A 15,104-nucleotide genomic window follows, 5' to 3' on the forward strand; every position below is an offset into this window, starting at 1 on the left:
CTTGGTCAGGCAGCTGCCCAAGCATCCCATGGATCCCTCTGCACATGCAAGGCTTTACAAAGCACTTTGGCTCATTGAGGTCCTACAGGGAAGTTCCTTATGTGAACAAACCCCCACCTCTACCGCCCTGGCTTCTTTTGAAATCTTACCTATAGTGCCACTTAAACTGATGCGTACCCTGATGGCATTTGTTTCTGGAGCCACACTGCTGAAGGTCAGCTTGCCGAGAGCTTGGGATCATCATGATTAGGTGGCGATTCTGGTAATCTTCTCACTGGACACCCCCACCCTACCCTGCCTGGATTTGTAAGCCACTAATTTCCAGAAGACATCTTTTCCCATATGTGCAGTTCCCTAATATCTCAGTTTGGCTGTATCCCTTCCCAAAGATTACTCCTTTGTGGCAAATGATTGTTTGCAGAACATTAACAGACTCCATCCTCGGAACCTGCAGGAATCCTAGGCTGGTGTTTCACTAGGCAGTGGACTCTAGAGAACTAGGTTTGATTCCCTACTCCTCCACATGAGCAGCGGACACTAATCCAGTGAACTGGGTTGGTTTCCCCACTCCTACACATGAAGCCAGCTGGGTGACCTTGTGCCAGTCACAGCTCTCGTAGAGCTCTCTCAGCTCCACCTACCTCACAGGGTGTCTGTTGTGGGGAGGGGAAGGGAATGTAATTGCAAGCCAGTTTGATTCTGCCTTAAGTGGTAGAGAAAGTTGGCATACAAAAACCAACTCTTGAACACATGAACACATGAAGCTGCCTTATACTGAATTAGGCCCTGGGTCCATCAAAGTCAGTATTGTCTACTCAGAGTGGCAGCGGCTCTCCAGGGTCTCAGGTAGAGGTCTTTCATATCACCTACTTGCCTGGTCTCTTTAACTGGAGATGCTGGGGATTAAACTTGGGATCTTCTGCATGCCACGTAGATGCTCTGCTGCTAAGCCACAGCCCCTCTTCTTCTTCTTCACTCCTTGAACCGAAAAGGGTAGGAGAAAAGGACCTGTGACTGGCAAATCACTGGTGTATAGGAAGGGATGCAATTGGCTATGGATAGCGTTGCCAACTATCCAGTACCTTGTTGGTCTTAAACTAGTAGAATCTTATTCCATCAAGTAGCAAGGACACTGAGAACCAGTGTGGTGTAGTGGTTAAGAGTGTTGGGCTAGGATCTGGGAGACCCAGGTTCAAATCCCCACTTATGCCACGGAAGCTCACTTGGTGCCCTTGGGCCAGTCGCACTCTCTCATCCTAACCTACCTCACAGGGTTGTTGTGAGGATAAAGTGGAGGAGAGGAGAATAATGGAAGTCACTTTGAGATCCATTGTGAAGAAAGGCAGGGTATGAATGAATAAAATAAAAATAATAAAAATAAGGACTGAGGTCTGAAAAAAGCAGTAAGCACAACCCTGTGACGCTTTATAAGAAACCAGGCTTATGACCAGATAGTATTGCCCCATCACTTGGCAATTTTGCTCTTTATTGAAAGGGGGGATGGGTTGCCTTCAGCCTTGCATGGCCTAGAGTAGAGGTGTCAAACATAAGGCCTGCGGACTGGATCTGGCCCCTTGAGAGCTCTTATCCAGCCCACGAGCCAGCCGAAGCAGCCAACCCCCCAAGTCCTGACCTGGGCTGGGGAACCCATTGTGGGATCACTAGCCACCACCCCCATTCCCAATCTTGGCTGGAGAGGCATGGCCCAGCCCAACCAAGTGAGATTTATGTCATATCCGACCCTCGTAATAAATGAGTTCAACACCCCTGGCTTAGAGCATTCCTCCATGATCCCTCACTGTGCTTTAGATTTACAAAGTAAAAATGGTCTCCTAGGATCTCCTATCATTAAGGCACAACTGATTGGTGTCAGGTAATAAAAAAAAAGGTAAAGGTCCCCTGTGCAAGCACCGGGTCATTCCTGACCCATGGGGCAACATCACATCCCAACGTTTCCTAGGGTGGTTTACAGGGTGGTTTGCCAGTGCCTTCCCCAGTCATCTTCCCTTTACACCCAGCAAGCTGGGTACTCATTTGACTGACCTTGGAAGGATGGAAGGCTGAGTCAACCTTGAGCCAGCTACCTGAAACCAACTTCCATTGGGATCGAACTCAGGTCATGAGCAGAGCTTGGGTCTGCAGAACTGCAGCTTACCACTCTGTGCCACGGGGCTCCTGTCATGTAATACAGATTGCGTATTCTTTCTTAACAGTATTTCAGTCACTTTGCTGGATCAAAGCAAGAGGGGCCATTAGGGTACTAGCTGGAGATCTCCTGCTTTTACAACTGATCTCCAGCCGATAGAGACCAGTTCACCTGGAGAAAATGGCCGCTTTGGCAATTGGACTCTATGGCATTGAAGTCCCTCCCCTCCCCAAACCCCACCCTCTTCAGGCTCCGCCCCAAAAATCTCCAGGTATTTCCCAACCTGGAGATGGCAACCCTAGGGGCCATGGTTCAGTGGTAGAACATCTGCTTTGCATCTCCGGCATCTCTAGTTAAAGAGATCAGGTACTCAGTGTTGTGAAAAACCTCTGAGACCCTGGACACCCACTGCCAGTTAAAGTAGACAGAACTGACCCTGGTGGATCAATGGTATAAGGGCAGCTTCCTGTGTTAACCTAATCCAAGAATCCCAGAAAGTAACAAGCCCTAGATGCTTCAAGAAAAAAAACTGGCCACTGGTCCATTGGTGGAACTAAGTTTGCTCTCTCTCCAACCTTATTCTGTGAAACTCCTCGCAGGGATTGTGACACCTGTGGGGTTCAATAGCAGCACGTGCCTCATGTGTTTTGCCATGTTTTTCTGCCCTTGTTTAGAAGTTCCTGAAAAATACAGCTATAGGGGTGGTCAGAAGCTCAGTTGGCCAGCTACAAAAACAGCAGGTGCATAGAGCCCCTGGGAGCAGGCGCAGTTTTTCCTCTTTCAGACTGGGTTGATCGAGGCTATCCGCAAGGACTTTACAAAGGTGTGCTCCGGCGCCACCTGTAATTCCACCAAGGATTCTGAGCTGTAGTCAGGTCATATGGAGAGCATGCAAGGTGCGTGTTTAACCACCCTAGCATCAAAAATCTATTGACGATCTATCCCACATCACATTCCAATGTCCAAGATATGATGATGAGCATAACCGATTTTTGCAGACCATATTATCCCATTTCCCAAGAAGGTCAAATCAGGAGAAATTAGTCATATTATTGAAAGACATAGACAAATACATTACTTCTCAAATGGCAAGATTTGCTGCTGCCATCATGAAGCATAAAAAGATGATGGGACATGCTGACCATAATATCTCTGACCCATAATTGCTCTACTCTGGGTCATTTGTCATCTTTTATTTGTCTCTGGATTGTATGATCTTTCCTTCCTATTATATTTTAATGATGAATTTGTATTTGAATTTTAATATTTTATGGAAAATGTTTAATTTTTTTAATCTATGTTAAATTATGTTGCTATTTTTTAAATGTTATTGATTTTGTTTTGGCGGAATTTCCACCTTGTTTTGTATTGTTGCTATGGCTTTCTTTGCTAATGCAATAAAGACATGATGATGATGATGATGATGATGATGATGATGATGATGATGATGATGATGATGATGATGATGATGATGATGATGATGATGATGAACTGCCCCAGCAGCAATCTGGCCCATCTATATCTTACCTAACAACAGAAAACACATCCCTTTCAAATGTGTGCTATCATGTGAAGAACTGTAAAATGAGGGATATTTTTGCATAATCCTCTTTCCCCCAAATTGGAGCAGTAGTTCTCAATCATACATCCCCCTATATACTTCCATTCTTTCTCAAGTCATGGCTGCCTTCAGGCACTGGATAAATTGTGCCTTCTGCAACAAATTCTGGTTAGTTTGCCAGGCATAAGTGACGAATCATGGTTTGTGAAACCTGGTTTGTCTGTTTCTTACCCCTGACCAGGAAGGACACCCTCTCTATGCTGCCATCTTGGCCACAGGCAGCAGTGCGACTCCATAAACGGTGGTTTGTGAATTCAGACATGGCAACCAACCATAATTGGTAACAACTGTGGTTAGCAAAGCAGCAACCAACCCTGGCTTTAAATCTCTGTTTGGTGCAAAGCAACAGACCCCTGTTTCTTGGTCTGCCCATGTTCTGATAGCCTGGCTAATTGAGGTTTGATCAATCCATGGTTTAGAAAGTATGACAACTGCCATGCACGCCTGCTCACAGTTCTTCCCCTGCAGCATACGCAGAAGTGTTCCCCGAAACATTGACTCCCGTCCTGAGCGTGCACAGTGTCCACTTTAGTGCATTAGACTTCATCTTCATTAAAAGCAAAAGGAAGAGAGACGGAATGGGAAAACGCCAGCTCTTTGCGTGACGACTGTGCTCTGTCTCCGCCAGCGGCCAAATGGCAGCAGCCTGGCAGGTAGCCACTCAAATCCAAAAGGCCATCTGCCTGCAGATTCATATTGATCCTTACCAACTCCCCCGCCCCCCACCCCTTGCAGGGTTATCAGATGCAGGCTCAATGGTACTGGGAATGGTGTTTCTACAGAAGCAATTAGTTTAATCCCAAACTAAACTGTTTAAATTCCAAGCTATTTGGAACAAATAAATAAATAATGCAGCTCAGACACTTCATCTCTCTCTCTCTCGCTCTCTCTCTGTCACACACACACACACAAATACACACCAAATACACACACACACACAACCCTGTCACTTCTCCAAGCTTTCAGCTAATCTCTACATTTCTGCCAGTGGAACAATGGGAATCTATTCCCATTCAGGAACCAAAAGTACTGTAGCTCTTTAGTTTAATTTTGTCATTCCATAATATGTTTTTAGTTTATCACTGTCATCTGAGATTCATTGGCTTATGCAAACAGCCATTAAGGTAATTAAAAAAAAAAACTCCCTCCTTTGCAAAAAAAAAAGGTGGGGGAGGGAGAGACAGATGATGCTTCCAAAACAGGTGTGTGGATAGAATTTATTGTTAGGTAGCATCCTCACTTTGACACTTACTCATAGCCTGACCTTGGATGATACACTTAACCTCAATGCATTGTTTTTCACCCTCCCTACAATACATTAAATTGGAAATGTGTGTTGGGGGGGGGGGGTGTTGCTGCTTGCATGATTTGCCTCATTAGAAAAATCTGCTGCATGTAATCCATTAATGTTTGGGAAGCACACTGAGATTTTATAGGAAGGAGGCACAGAATTAACAACACTAGCCAATTATTATTTTTATCACTGCTCCACAAATTAATTTTATGCCTCCGAATATATTTTTAAAGCTTCAACCCTGCTACTTATTGTTTCCTATATTACCTTTTTTTTAAAAAGCTCTTAGACTGGAGGGGGGGGAAGCTGGATGGGACACTTATTCACAAATAAAAGAAATTGCCTGTAATTTGTGGCGTCCCCTTTGCTATTACTGGAACATTTGCATGTGAATAGAAGCCTCCCCCCCCCTCCCCAATCCAGCTTCACCTTGATCCTGGACTATAATCGCCCTCCCGCGTTTATGAAATCACAGCATGCCGCCGTAGAAATTATGTCACACACTCAGCTTTATGGCTTTTGCTGCAGGAGAAACAGGAAACCCAAGCGGCTTTTTCTTCTATGAGAGTTCACCATTTTTAACAAGCTCAGATTTTTTAAAAGAGTCTTTTACTTTGTAAAGAGTCATAAGAATGAAGATCATCTGCCCCTAGGGATTATTGTTACACATCCTAAATATCAGAATGATATGCATTTCCATAAAATAGGGCCATGGAAGCCCTGAAACAGGATTGGAAATGTGCGAAGCATGCCGGTAATATCCGAAAGTGTGCCGTTGTACGCACACACAAAGACGGTCTGGTTTTCCTTTGTTGCGGTGGTTTTAATGGTCCACGTACCAGAAATCCTTGGTCTTCCCAAATACAGATGGCTGCATTCGCCAAGTGCACCCATAGGATGCAAGTAATCACACACTGAAGAACACGTTACGCAGGAATGCTGAACCGAAATGTAAAAAAATAAACGAGACTCTGGAAGATCTATCAACAGATCTTCCCAGCATTTATGAATGGTAGCCACATAGGGCCCAGCTAAAGACCAGGACCGTAATGTTAAGGGAGAGTGGATATAACTTTTTAAGGACTGTTTTAAATGTTAAGGCGGGGGGACAGGCAAAAAAGGATGCCTGTTTTTTCTCTCCCTTTCTAAGTAAAACCTGAATTCACATTAGGGTTGCCAACCTCCAGGTACTAGCTGGAGATCTCCTGCTATTACAACTGAGCTCCAGCCAACAGAGATCCATTCACCTGGAGAAAATGGCCGCTTTGGCAATTGGACTCTTTGGCATTGAAGTCCCTCCCCTCTCCAAACCCCACCTTCCTCAGGCTCCATCCCAAAAACCTCCCACCAGTGGCGAAGAGGGACCTGGCAACCCTAATTCACATCTTCATTCAGCCGTGAAATCCAATTGGTAAGCAGAGGTCAGTCACTCTCTGTCTGCCTAACCTCACAGGGTTGTTGTGATGACAAGACTGGGGAAGTGTAGGGTTCATATACACCTCCCTGAGTTTCTCAGACAAAGGGTGGGATAAAAATTAACAAAAAGGAGACAAATTGGTTATTAGGTCCCTGCATGGTAGGTTTCATACTCTCCAGCCATATCATTTGGTAGAGTTACTGTATTAATCTTGCCCATCCCATAGTTGCCCTTACCCACAATCCATCACTTTGAGCCAGGACAGACAAAATTCACATTGGGAGTTTCTACTAAATAATATGGCCAGAGAGGGTGAAAATAACATATGAACCCTGATTTCTATGGCAAATGTATATCTATATTGGTTATTGGCTAGAAAACTCAAAGGTTTCCCAATGTTCTGATGGAAGGATGCTTGCAAATGTGACCTGGATGGAACTGCAATATTCAACTGATGTCACAGAGTGGAAAGTACTTGCAACAAATAGGTTTGCTGAGCATCATAAGTTCAGGCCTGGCAAAACAACAACCTTGACATGAAATAACAAAAGATGATTAGATTTTGTAAAATAAAATCAAACATGTAGTGCCCCTTTTCTCTTAAATTCAGCACTCCATACAACCACACTCGTGATTTTGGTCAGTTTTTTAAACAGCACTATTTTGAATGGCTGTGAGTACTCAATTGGCAGTAATTCAGCATAATGGCCGACCAGGTAGCTGCTGTTAGTGCATGCCCATAATTTACTGGTTTACTGGGATTATGCGCACCACGTGGTCATCATGGAGAGATGATGCATAATTTAAAATCAGCTAAAGACAGAGTGCATGTGCTGCTTTTGCATCTGCGCAGTTGACGTTATTAGTCATATTTAGGACTACCAGCCTCCAGGTACTAGCTGGAGATCTCCTGCTATTACAACTGATCTCCAGCCGATCGAGATCAGTTCACCTAGAGAAAATGGCCGCTGTGGCAATTGAAGTCTACGGTATTGAAGTCCCTCCCCTCCCCCCGCCCACTTCAGGCTCCACCCCAAAAATTTCCTGCCGATCGCAAAGAGGGGCCTAGCAACCCTAGTCATATTGATGCATGGTACAGTCCCCTAGCGGCCATGTGAGAATGAGCAAAGTGCTTTGATCCCATTTAGAACACTTGCTAAACCAAGAAAGGGCAGGCAAAATGAGCCAGGCTGGAATACTAGAGGCAAGTAGCACGACTCTCTGCCCTGATCATCCCATCAGCACTTAGCCCACCAAGGAAATATTCCTTCTTTTCCAGCAGGTGAGTTAGGCAGATGGTGGGGGAAGGAGGCGGACAGAGACAGCTGTGGGGATGCAATACAAGAACACACATGTGCAAAGCATTTGCAGTCCAGTTTAGCACCATTTTGAGCCTTTGATAAAAAGCAAAGATACTGAGTGGTTTTGGAAGTTTGTTTGTGTCGAAGAGAGGTGCCCACAGTTAGCAGCATTCACAACACCAGAAATAACTCCTCTTGCTCCCAAATACACATGAGTCTAATTGGCAGATATGGTAGTTGAGATCAGGTCCTGATAATCTGGAACTGGCCTCAGCAAAGCAAACAATCTGCTGAAATCCAAATCAAGACCAAGAGGGCAGGAAGAACATACCCCTGTATAGTTGGCAGGGTTTACTAACCTGCTCCATAAAAAGTGTTGAACCAGGAAGACCAAGGCCATTCAGAAAGGAGTGGAGGGCAACATTTCTGAGAAACAGAAACTGAGATGCACGTTGAGGGAGATAACCACCTTTTGTGCTTCCATGCCATTCTTTGCTCAGTTTCAGCCCTGTTCAGAGAGTTAACATGTGGCACTCTGCAGGCAATTGATCCAAGTTCTGCAGTACTAGGAGTGTTGCAAGCTGCCCACGCTGACTTCTCTTTTTACTTCCAGCCATAATGCCATTCATTAGCTAAGAGAGCAGAGAAGCACAAATGGGAGGGGGAAAATTAAAAGGCCAGCCTGACGGAAACCCCAGAAGCAAAAGTTGGAAGAGGGTGCTAATTAGGTAAGTGGCGACCTTGTTCTCCAAATTGGGTTCACGCTTATGAAGCTCGACCATTGCTAAGCAGAATATGTAGAGAAATACAAAAAAGGCATATTTTAATGATAGGGCACACTAAAAGTTAATAACAAAGGGATCATAATGAACAGAATCCTCTAGGAAGGACTTTAAAAACACCCCATCAATTGAAATGAAGCATGAGTAGCTCCTTTTCCCACAGGAGGGGCATAGGTAGTTTCCTCCGGCAGGTTCATCATTCAATGACATCTATGGATTACTCATGAGTGAATTTCAAACTGTCTACCTTCAAAAAACTCTTTGAATACGGACTCTTGGTAGAGGGGTGGATGTGTGCAGAAGAGGATTCTGCAACCATGTATGCACAATCACATTTACAAAGGACTACAGCCAGGCATTTGAGCCACATTGCTGACCCATGAGACCCAAAAACACAGCCCAGAACTGATACAGCAGTTAGCAAGCGGTCTTGCTAGAATACTTCTGTGCCATTACAGATCTGCTCATTGAAGAAGTCCTCATAGGGGTGGCCAAGGAACATTGGGCAAAAACACATGGTCACTTTAGCCTCCTTTATTCCCTGTTTCAGCCAGGATTCAGCCAGGATCGAATGCATGCGTTTCGCCGAACGTGCGTTCTATCCTGGTTGAATCCTGTCTGAAACACAGAATAAAGGAGGCTAAAGCGACCATGTGTTTTCGCCCATTATTTCAAAACTCCTGAATTTCATGTCTAAATTGCTCAGAATAAACTATATAAAGGAGGATTTTCATACACTCAGATAATACTTAATGGTTTTGTAATTTACAATTTCCTTTGAGAAGTTATGCACTGAGCAGTCAAGTAACATACTGTACATGTACATAACATCAATGCCAGCATGGAACCAAGACAGGGTGCCACCCACCTGAACTCAGGGCAAATCTACACCTATTATATTAGGTGCTGTGAAACAAAGGCAGGATGCTTCTGCAGTCGTCTTGTTTGGGGGCTTCCTAGAGGCACCTGGCTGGCCACTGTGTGAACAGACTGCTGAACATGATGGGCCTTGGTCCGATCCAGGATGGAGTTTCTTATGTTCTTATGGACTCATTTGAAAAAGTAGAGCATTTAAGAGGAGCAAACCAACGTGAACTACATCCCAAATGTTAGGGTGTGTGTGGATTAATCTCCAGACAAATGGGGTGTGTGTGGAGTTTTTGTTTCATTCAAGTAGCAAAAAGGAATGAGAAAAGCAACGAATGAATGCCATTTGTTGGTTCAGTGTCTTGGTCCTAATCTACCCCCCAGTCCTATGCGGTGCTGGGGGCTATTAATTGTGGGGCTGTGGCCAGGCAGGCAAGGGGAAAGGAAACAAGTGGACTGGGGCGGGGAGAGGGAAGTGCCTCTCAATCAAATATACATTTCATGGATGGGAAGTACCCCGGCTGCAGAAACGGCCCTTTAAAACTGCAACTCTTTCTGGCTTTTCATCTGCTGAGCACCGACACTCGTTCATTTCAGCACTCTTGACAATCAAGCAGGCAGACTTGGAGTTATTGTGCATGAAGGGGGATCTACTCCTTAATCTTCCTAGAACAAATTGCTCAGCAGTTCAACCTTTGGGGGAGGGTTGGGGGGGGTTACCCCTCAAAAGGTAAATCTCCTCTATTTTTTCCTCACTCTGCAATTGGCATCAAAGGCAAAGTGCTCGTGTGTTTATCCATTTGCGTGCGTGCCCCTGGGTGACAGCGATACTAAGATTTCTGAAAAACAACATTACCAGTAAACTACCAGCTTGGTTCCATTACTGTCATTTTCTACAATTTGACTGTAAGGTTTTCTTTCAGGGAAAAAGTTACAATTTCATTGGGAGCGTTGACTCCGTATGTTTATTTTCCCATTATTTGGTGCCCAAAGAGAAAGGAGTATTCCCTTGACGTTAAAAAAAAATAAAAAAAAAATAAACCTCTTTCTTGACAGGTTTTACAGTCTTAAGGCATTTTGGCAATGGCTCCACCGCCTTTCATTTATTATGATGCCAGTCAGCAAACAGCACAGGAGGGAAAGTAAAACAAAACAGAAAAATATGGCCAGCATGCACAACTGATTAATCTGACTTTTTATGGCAAACAAGAACCACCCAGGGGCCCCCTTTGCTTCCCTGACGCTATAAATCTTGGCGATTTCAGTGCGGCAAGTCAGACGTCTCAGTGTTTTTCCTCCAGTGGCAAACAGACAATAAATTAAGTTGGCTAGTACAGATGCTTATGTCAACTATAAAACTCTGGCACCATCACTGCAGAAAATGCAGAACTGTTTTACAAGCTGAAATAATTAACAGCGACACAGACTGTCCCCAGCATTTGGTACTATGTGATAGCCACTTTGAGAAACCACCCCAGTATGTTAGCATGCATGGGTGTGAAAGCTGGACAATGAAGAACGCTGACAGGAAGTAGATTCTTTTGAAAAGTGGTGTTGGAGGAGAGGGTTACGGATACCGTGGACTGCCAAAAAAAACAAATCAGTGGGTTATAGATCAAATCAAGCCTGAACAGACCCTAGAAGCTAAAACGACAAAACTGAGGTTATCGTATTTTGGTCACATCATGAGAAGGCAAGAGTCACTAGAAAAGACAGTCATGCTAGGAAAAGCTGAGGGCAGCAGGAAAAGAGGAAGACCCAACAAGAGGTGGGTTGACTCAATAAAGGAAGCCACAGCCCTCAATTTGCAAGACCTGAGCAAGGCTGCCAAAGATAGGACATTTTGGAGGACTTTGATTCATAGGGTCGCTGAGTCGGAAGCGACTCGACGGCACTTAACACACACACACACACACACATGCTAGCATCCTGCTTCCAGCAGCCATACCAAAGCAATTTCACAAGCAGGACATAAAGAGGTGATGGTTCCCCACAGACCCTCCAGTTCGTTGTCACAGAATCTAGTACTCAGGGATATATTGCCTCTGTATATGGAGGCTCTATTTAACTATCATGGCTAATAGCCACTGATAGACCTTTGCATGGATTTGTGTCATTTTTAAAGTAATGTGCACAAGTGGTCACCACCATAGCTTGTGATAATGAACTCCACAACTATAAAGGTAAAGGTCCCCTGTGCAAGAACTGGGTAATTCCTGACCCATGGGGTGACGTCACATCCCAACGTTTACTAGGCAGACTTTGTTTACAGGGTGGTTTGCCAGTACCTTCCCCAGTCATCTTCCCTTTACCCCCAGCACCTATCACTAATCAGCTTCATTGGGTTACCCCAAGTGTTCACAGCACCAAAAAAATTGTTTTTCACTATCCTCTTTCTAAATCAAAAAGCCTTAAATGTGGTAGCCTTTCTTCATAGGAATGCTGCTCCATGCCCTTATTTTGCCCATACAGAACAGTACACAGTATTCTAGATGTGTTTACAGCACACACAGTTGTGCAACAGCATTTACATGCTTTTTTATTCACAAACCCTTTCCTTGATAAATTTCCAACATGTGTATTTGATTTTTCACTGCCACAAACCATGGAGTTGACCCCTGCAATGAACATTCCATCATGACCCAAAGGGACCTAGACAAATTCATGGAGGATAAGGTCTATCCATGGTTATAAGACATGATAGTTTAACAGAAGCTTCCTGTTTACAGACCATGTAGCCCTTTGAACAGCAACTGCAGTGGGACAATAGGGGGCCAAAGGCTATTGCCTTCATGTCCTGGAGACATCTGGTTAGCCTACATGGGCAAGAGGATGCTGGTCCTTTAGGGCTTTTCTCATGATTTCTTTCTGTCCCAACGTGCACCACCTCGAGTTTCCATCGAGTCTGAACTGCCATTCTGTCCCTTTAGCCATTTCTTACAGAGCTCTTCGCTGTTTGGGATTTGATCATCATGAATATAGCAGCATCAGTGCAGCAGCCAAAGAAATACAGCTTGGTAAAAGGCAGTTTAGAAAAGAGAATCCAGTTGGAGGCACTACTGATTAGGTACTTGACCACAACTCTTCTGCCATTTCCAATGGCTCTCTGGGAGTTCAGCAAACAACACCCATTTACTGCTTTATAATAGCCCACCTATGAAATAATCAAACACCAACCAGGCTGGAAATGTGCAACTTTATTCAAAACAAAAAAGTTGGTATTTATCAGAACCTGCACAACACTAAACGCTTGCACATTTGTATAAAGTGACTGGGCTACTTGCAAAGGGGATGTTGTGCATTATGTATAGATACACTTTTTATATGTTAAAAAAGTCACATTTTTACATTAGATTTTACAGGACGGTCCTATACTGTGACAGAATAATCAAGTAACTGTGTAAAAAGAGAAGTAACCAAGTCACAATAAACTTCAGCTGGAAAAAAATGTGTAATGTACATTGTCATCTGTTGCTCAAACTGGGGTTGCTCTTTCAGCTTCACATTTAAAAAAAAAAACTTTGGATGCGCCATTTGTAAAAAGCAATTCAAGTTCTTCAGAACTCTCCCATGTTTCTTCAATCCAGTTCCGTTTAAAGCCAGCAAACTCTGTATTTCTAACTATTTTAAAGATGTGATTGTTTATTCTCAATACATGGTTAAAAAAAATATCCAGCAGCGCAAGAGATATGTTCAAGAGCACACTCTTCAGTCCACTTTCACAACGCTGTAAATCTTACTAACGAACCAAAAGCAGGTGAAGAATCCAATTGTCCCTAAAAAGAGAGAGAAAGAGAATATCCAAAAGAAGTTAAACGTCTCCTGAAAGACTGCAGACTCTTCTGAGAGAGGGTGGACGAAAGATAAATGGCGAGCAATAGGTGGGCTGCTGAACAATTTCTGGGGAACCAAAAACTTGCTAGCTGTTGGGTTTTCTGGAAATAATGCTGGATGGGAGCGGGTGGAGTAATGCTAACCCCAGGATGCAAGGCACTTGTCTTCTTACACAAGAATGCACGGACAAGATCCGTTAATAGTTAAGGCACAACTGATCCATAAGAAGCTTTTCAAAAGTAACGTAAGAAGTGCTTTGCAGACTGGAAACAAGATTCTTCCCTCTCCCCCACTCCAGTCCTGCCTCACTTAGCAGAGAGCAGTTATTCAATATATGCTTATACAGGACCCAAAGCAGTTAGACTTTAATTGTTGAGAAATCCTATCTAACGCTTATCTTTGTAAAATTTAACACAGACCGAAATCTTACAGGGTTTCTAGCAAATGAGGCAGCACAAGGTTGAAGTTAGCCCACATTTGTTCCAGAATGATCAAATCTCGTGTTAATCATGCAGCCACCCATACATACAATCTTTTTAAATTAAAATCTAGCAAACCAAGCTAAGAATACATTGTTAAGTTCACACAATTATATTTTTTAGCCTGCCCTTCCTCCAAGCCGCTCAAGGAAGCACACCTGCTACTTCCCTCCCCCACTAACAAACAATGAGCTTCACAGCTGAGTGGGGATTTGAATCTGGTTCTACGCCAGGGTAGCTCCAACATATTTCAAATCGCTTAGTGGTTTAAACGTCCTTGGAATTCACCATCCAGAGTAACTTCTGAGCGACAGTAAAAAATGTGCAAGTTTGAGGGGTTTTATAAAATTATGCATGGTATGGAGAGAGTGGACAGGGAGAAGCTTTTCTCCCTCTCTCATAATACTAGTGAGACAGCAAGGTAGACTTCCCCTGACTATGGAAGATCCACTGATTTAGCAATTTGTAATAATCTCTTTTCCTTTCTGTAAATGTATTGAAATGTATTAGGACAGCAAGGGAATAGCTTGTTGCTGGGCAGGATATCTCTGTGTGTCTGTGTGCTAGTAATTGGGGCAAGAGTCACGGAGGGTTACAGTGAACCATAACAAGAAATGGGTGAAACTGTTACTATACTGCTGCCTCTCTGTCTGTATTACAATCAGATATACCCTGAATGTTGATGGCTGTCATATCTTGAATTTGGATTAATATCCCTTCCTCAGTATGATCGGGACTCAGAGATTTCTGCCCATTAGGGCCTCTGGGTCGCAGCTGCTCCGAATAAATAACTGTTTCCTGAAACAATGGTCTTGGGTCTCTCCCCTTCCCCCCACGAACCCCCGTTTACCGCAACACTAGAATGCAGGATCATCTAATGAAGCTGTTTATCAAAACAGATGAAAGGAAATATTTTTTCACATAACACATTAGTTAAATTGTGGAATTCCCTGCCCCAGGGTGTGGTGATGGCTGCCAACATGGAAGGCTTTAAGAGGGGAGTGGACATGTTCACTGAGGAGAGGGGTATTCATGGCTACTAGTAAAAATAAATACTAGTCACGATGCATACCTATTCTCTCCAGTATCAGAGGAGCATGCCTATTATACTAGGTGCTGTGGAACACAGGCAGGATGGTGCTGCTGCAGTCGTTTTGTTTGGGGGCTTCCTAGAGGGACCTGGTTGGCCACTGTGTGAACAGACTGCTGGACTTGATGGACCTTGGTTTGATCCAGCATGGCCTTTCTTATGTTCTTATTTCATTATTGCATCATATTGCCACTCACAGTTCTTTCAGAACTCTCTTAGCCCACACAGAGGCAGACAATGACAAACCACCTCTGAATGTCTCTTGCCTTGGAA

The 15,104-nt window shown here is 43.9% G+C and overlaps 1 protein-coding gene across 1 annotated transcript in view; it reads right to left on the minus strand.

Annotated features, from left to right (window-relative positions):
* Positions 1-12,706: 12,706 nt before the first annotated feature.
* LOC130486610 (transmembrane 9 superfamily member 2-like) overlaps positions 12,707-15,104 on the minus strand; it is a 35,917-nt gene continuing 33,519 nt past the window's right edge. The window contains exon 16 of the mRNA XM_056859932.1: positions 12,707-13,204. Within this exon, the coding sequence (XP_056715910.1) occupies positions 13,137-13,204 (68 nt within the window). The 3' untranslated portion in view covers positions 12,707-13,136. The remainder of the gene's footprint in view (positions 13,205-15,104) is intronic.

The sequence above is a fragment of the Euleptes europaea genome, chromosome 13, assembly GCF_029931775.1.
Source record: "Euleptes europaea isolate rEulEur1 chromosome 13, rEulEur1.hap1, whole genome shotgun sequence".
Lineage (NCBI taxonomy): Eukaryota > Metazoa > Chordata > Lepidosauria > Squamata > Sphaerodactylidae > Euleptes > Euleptes europaea.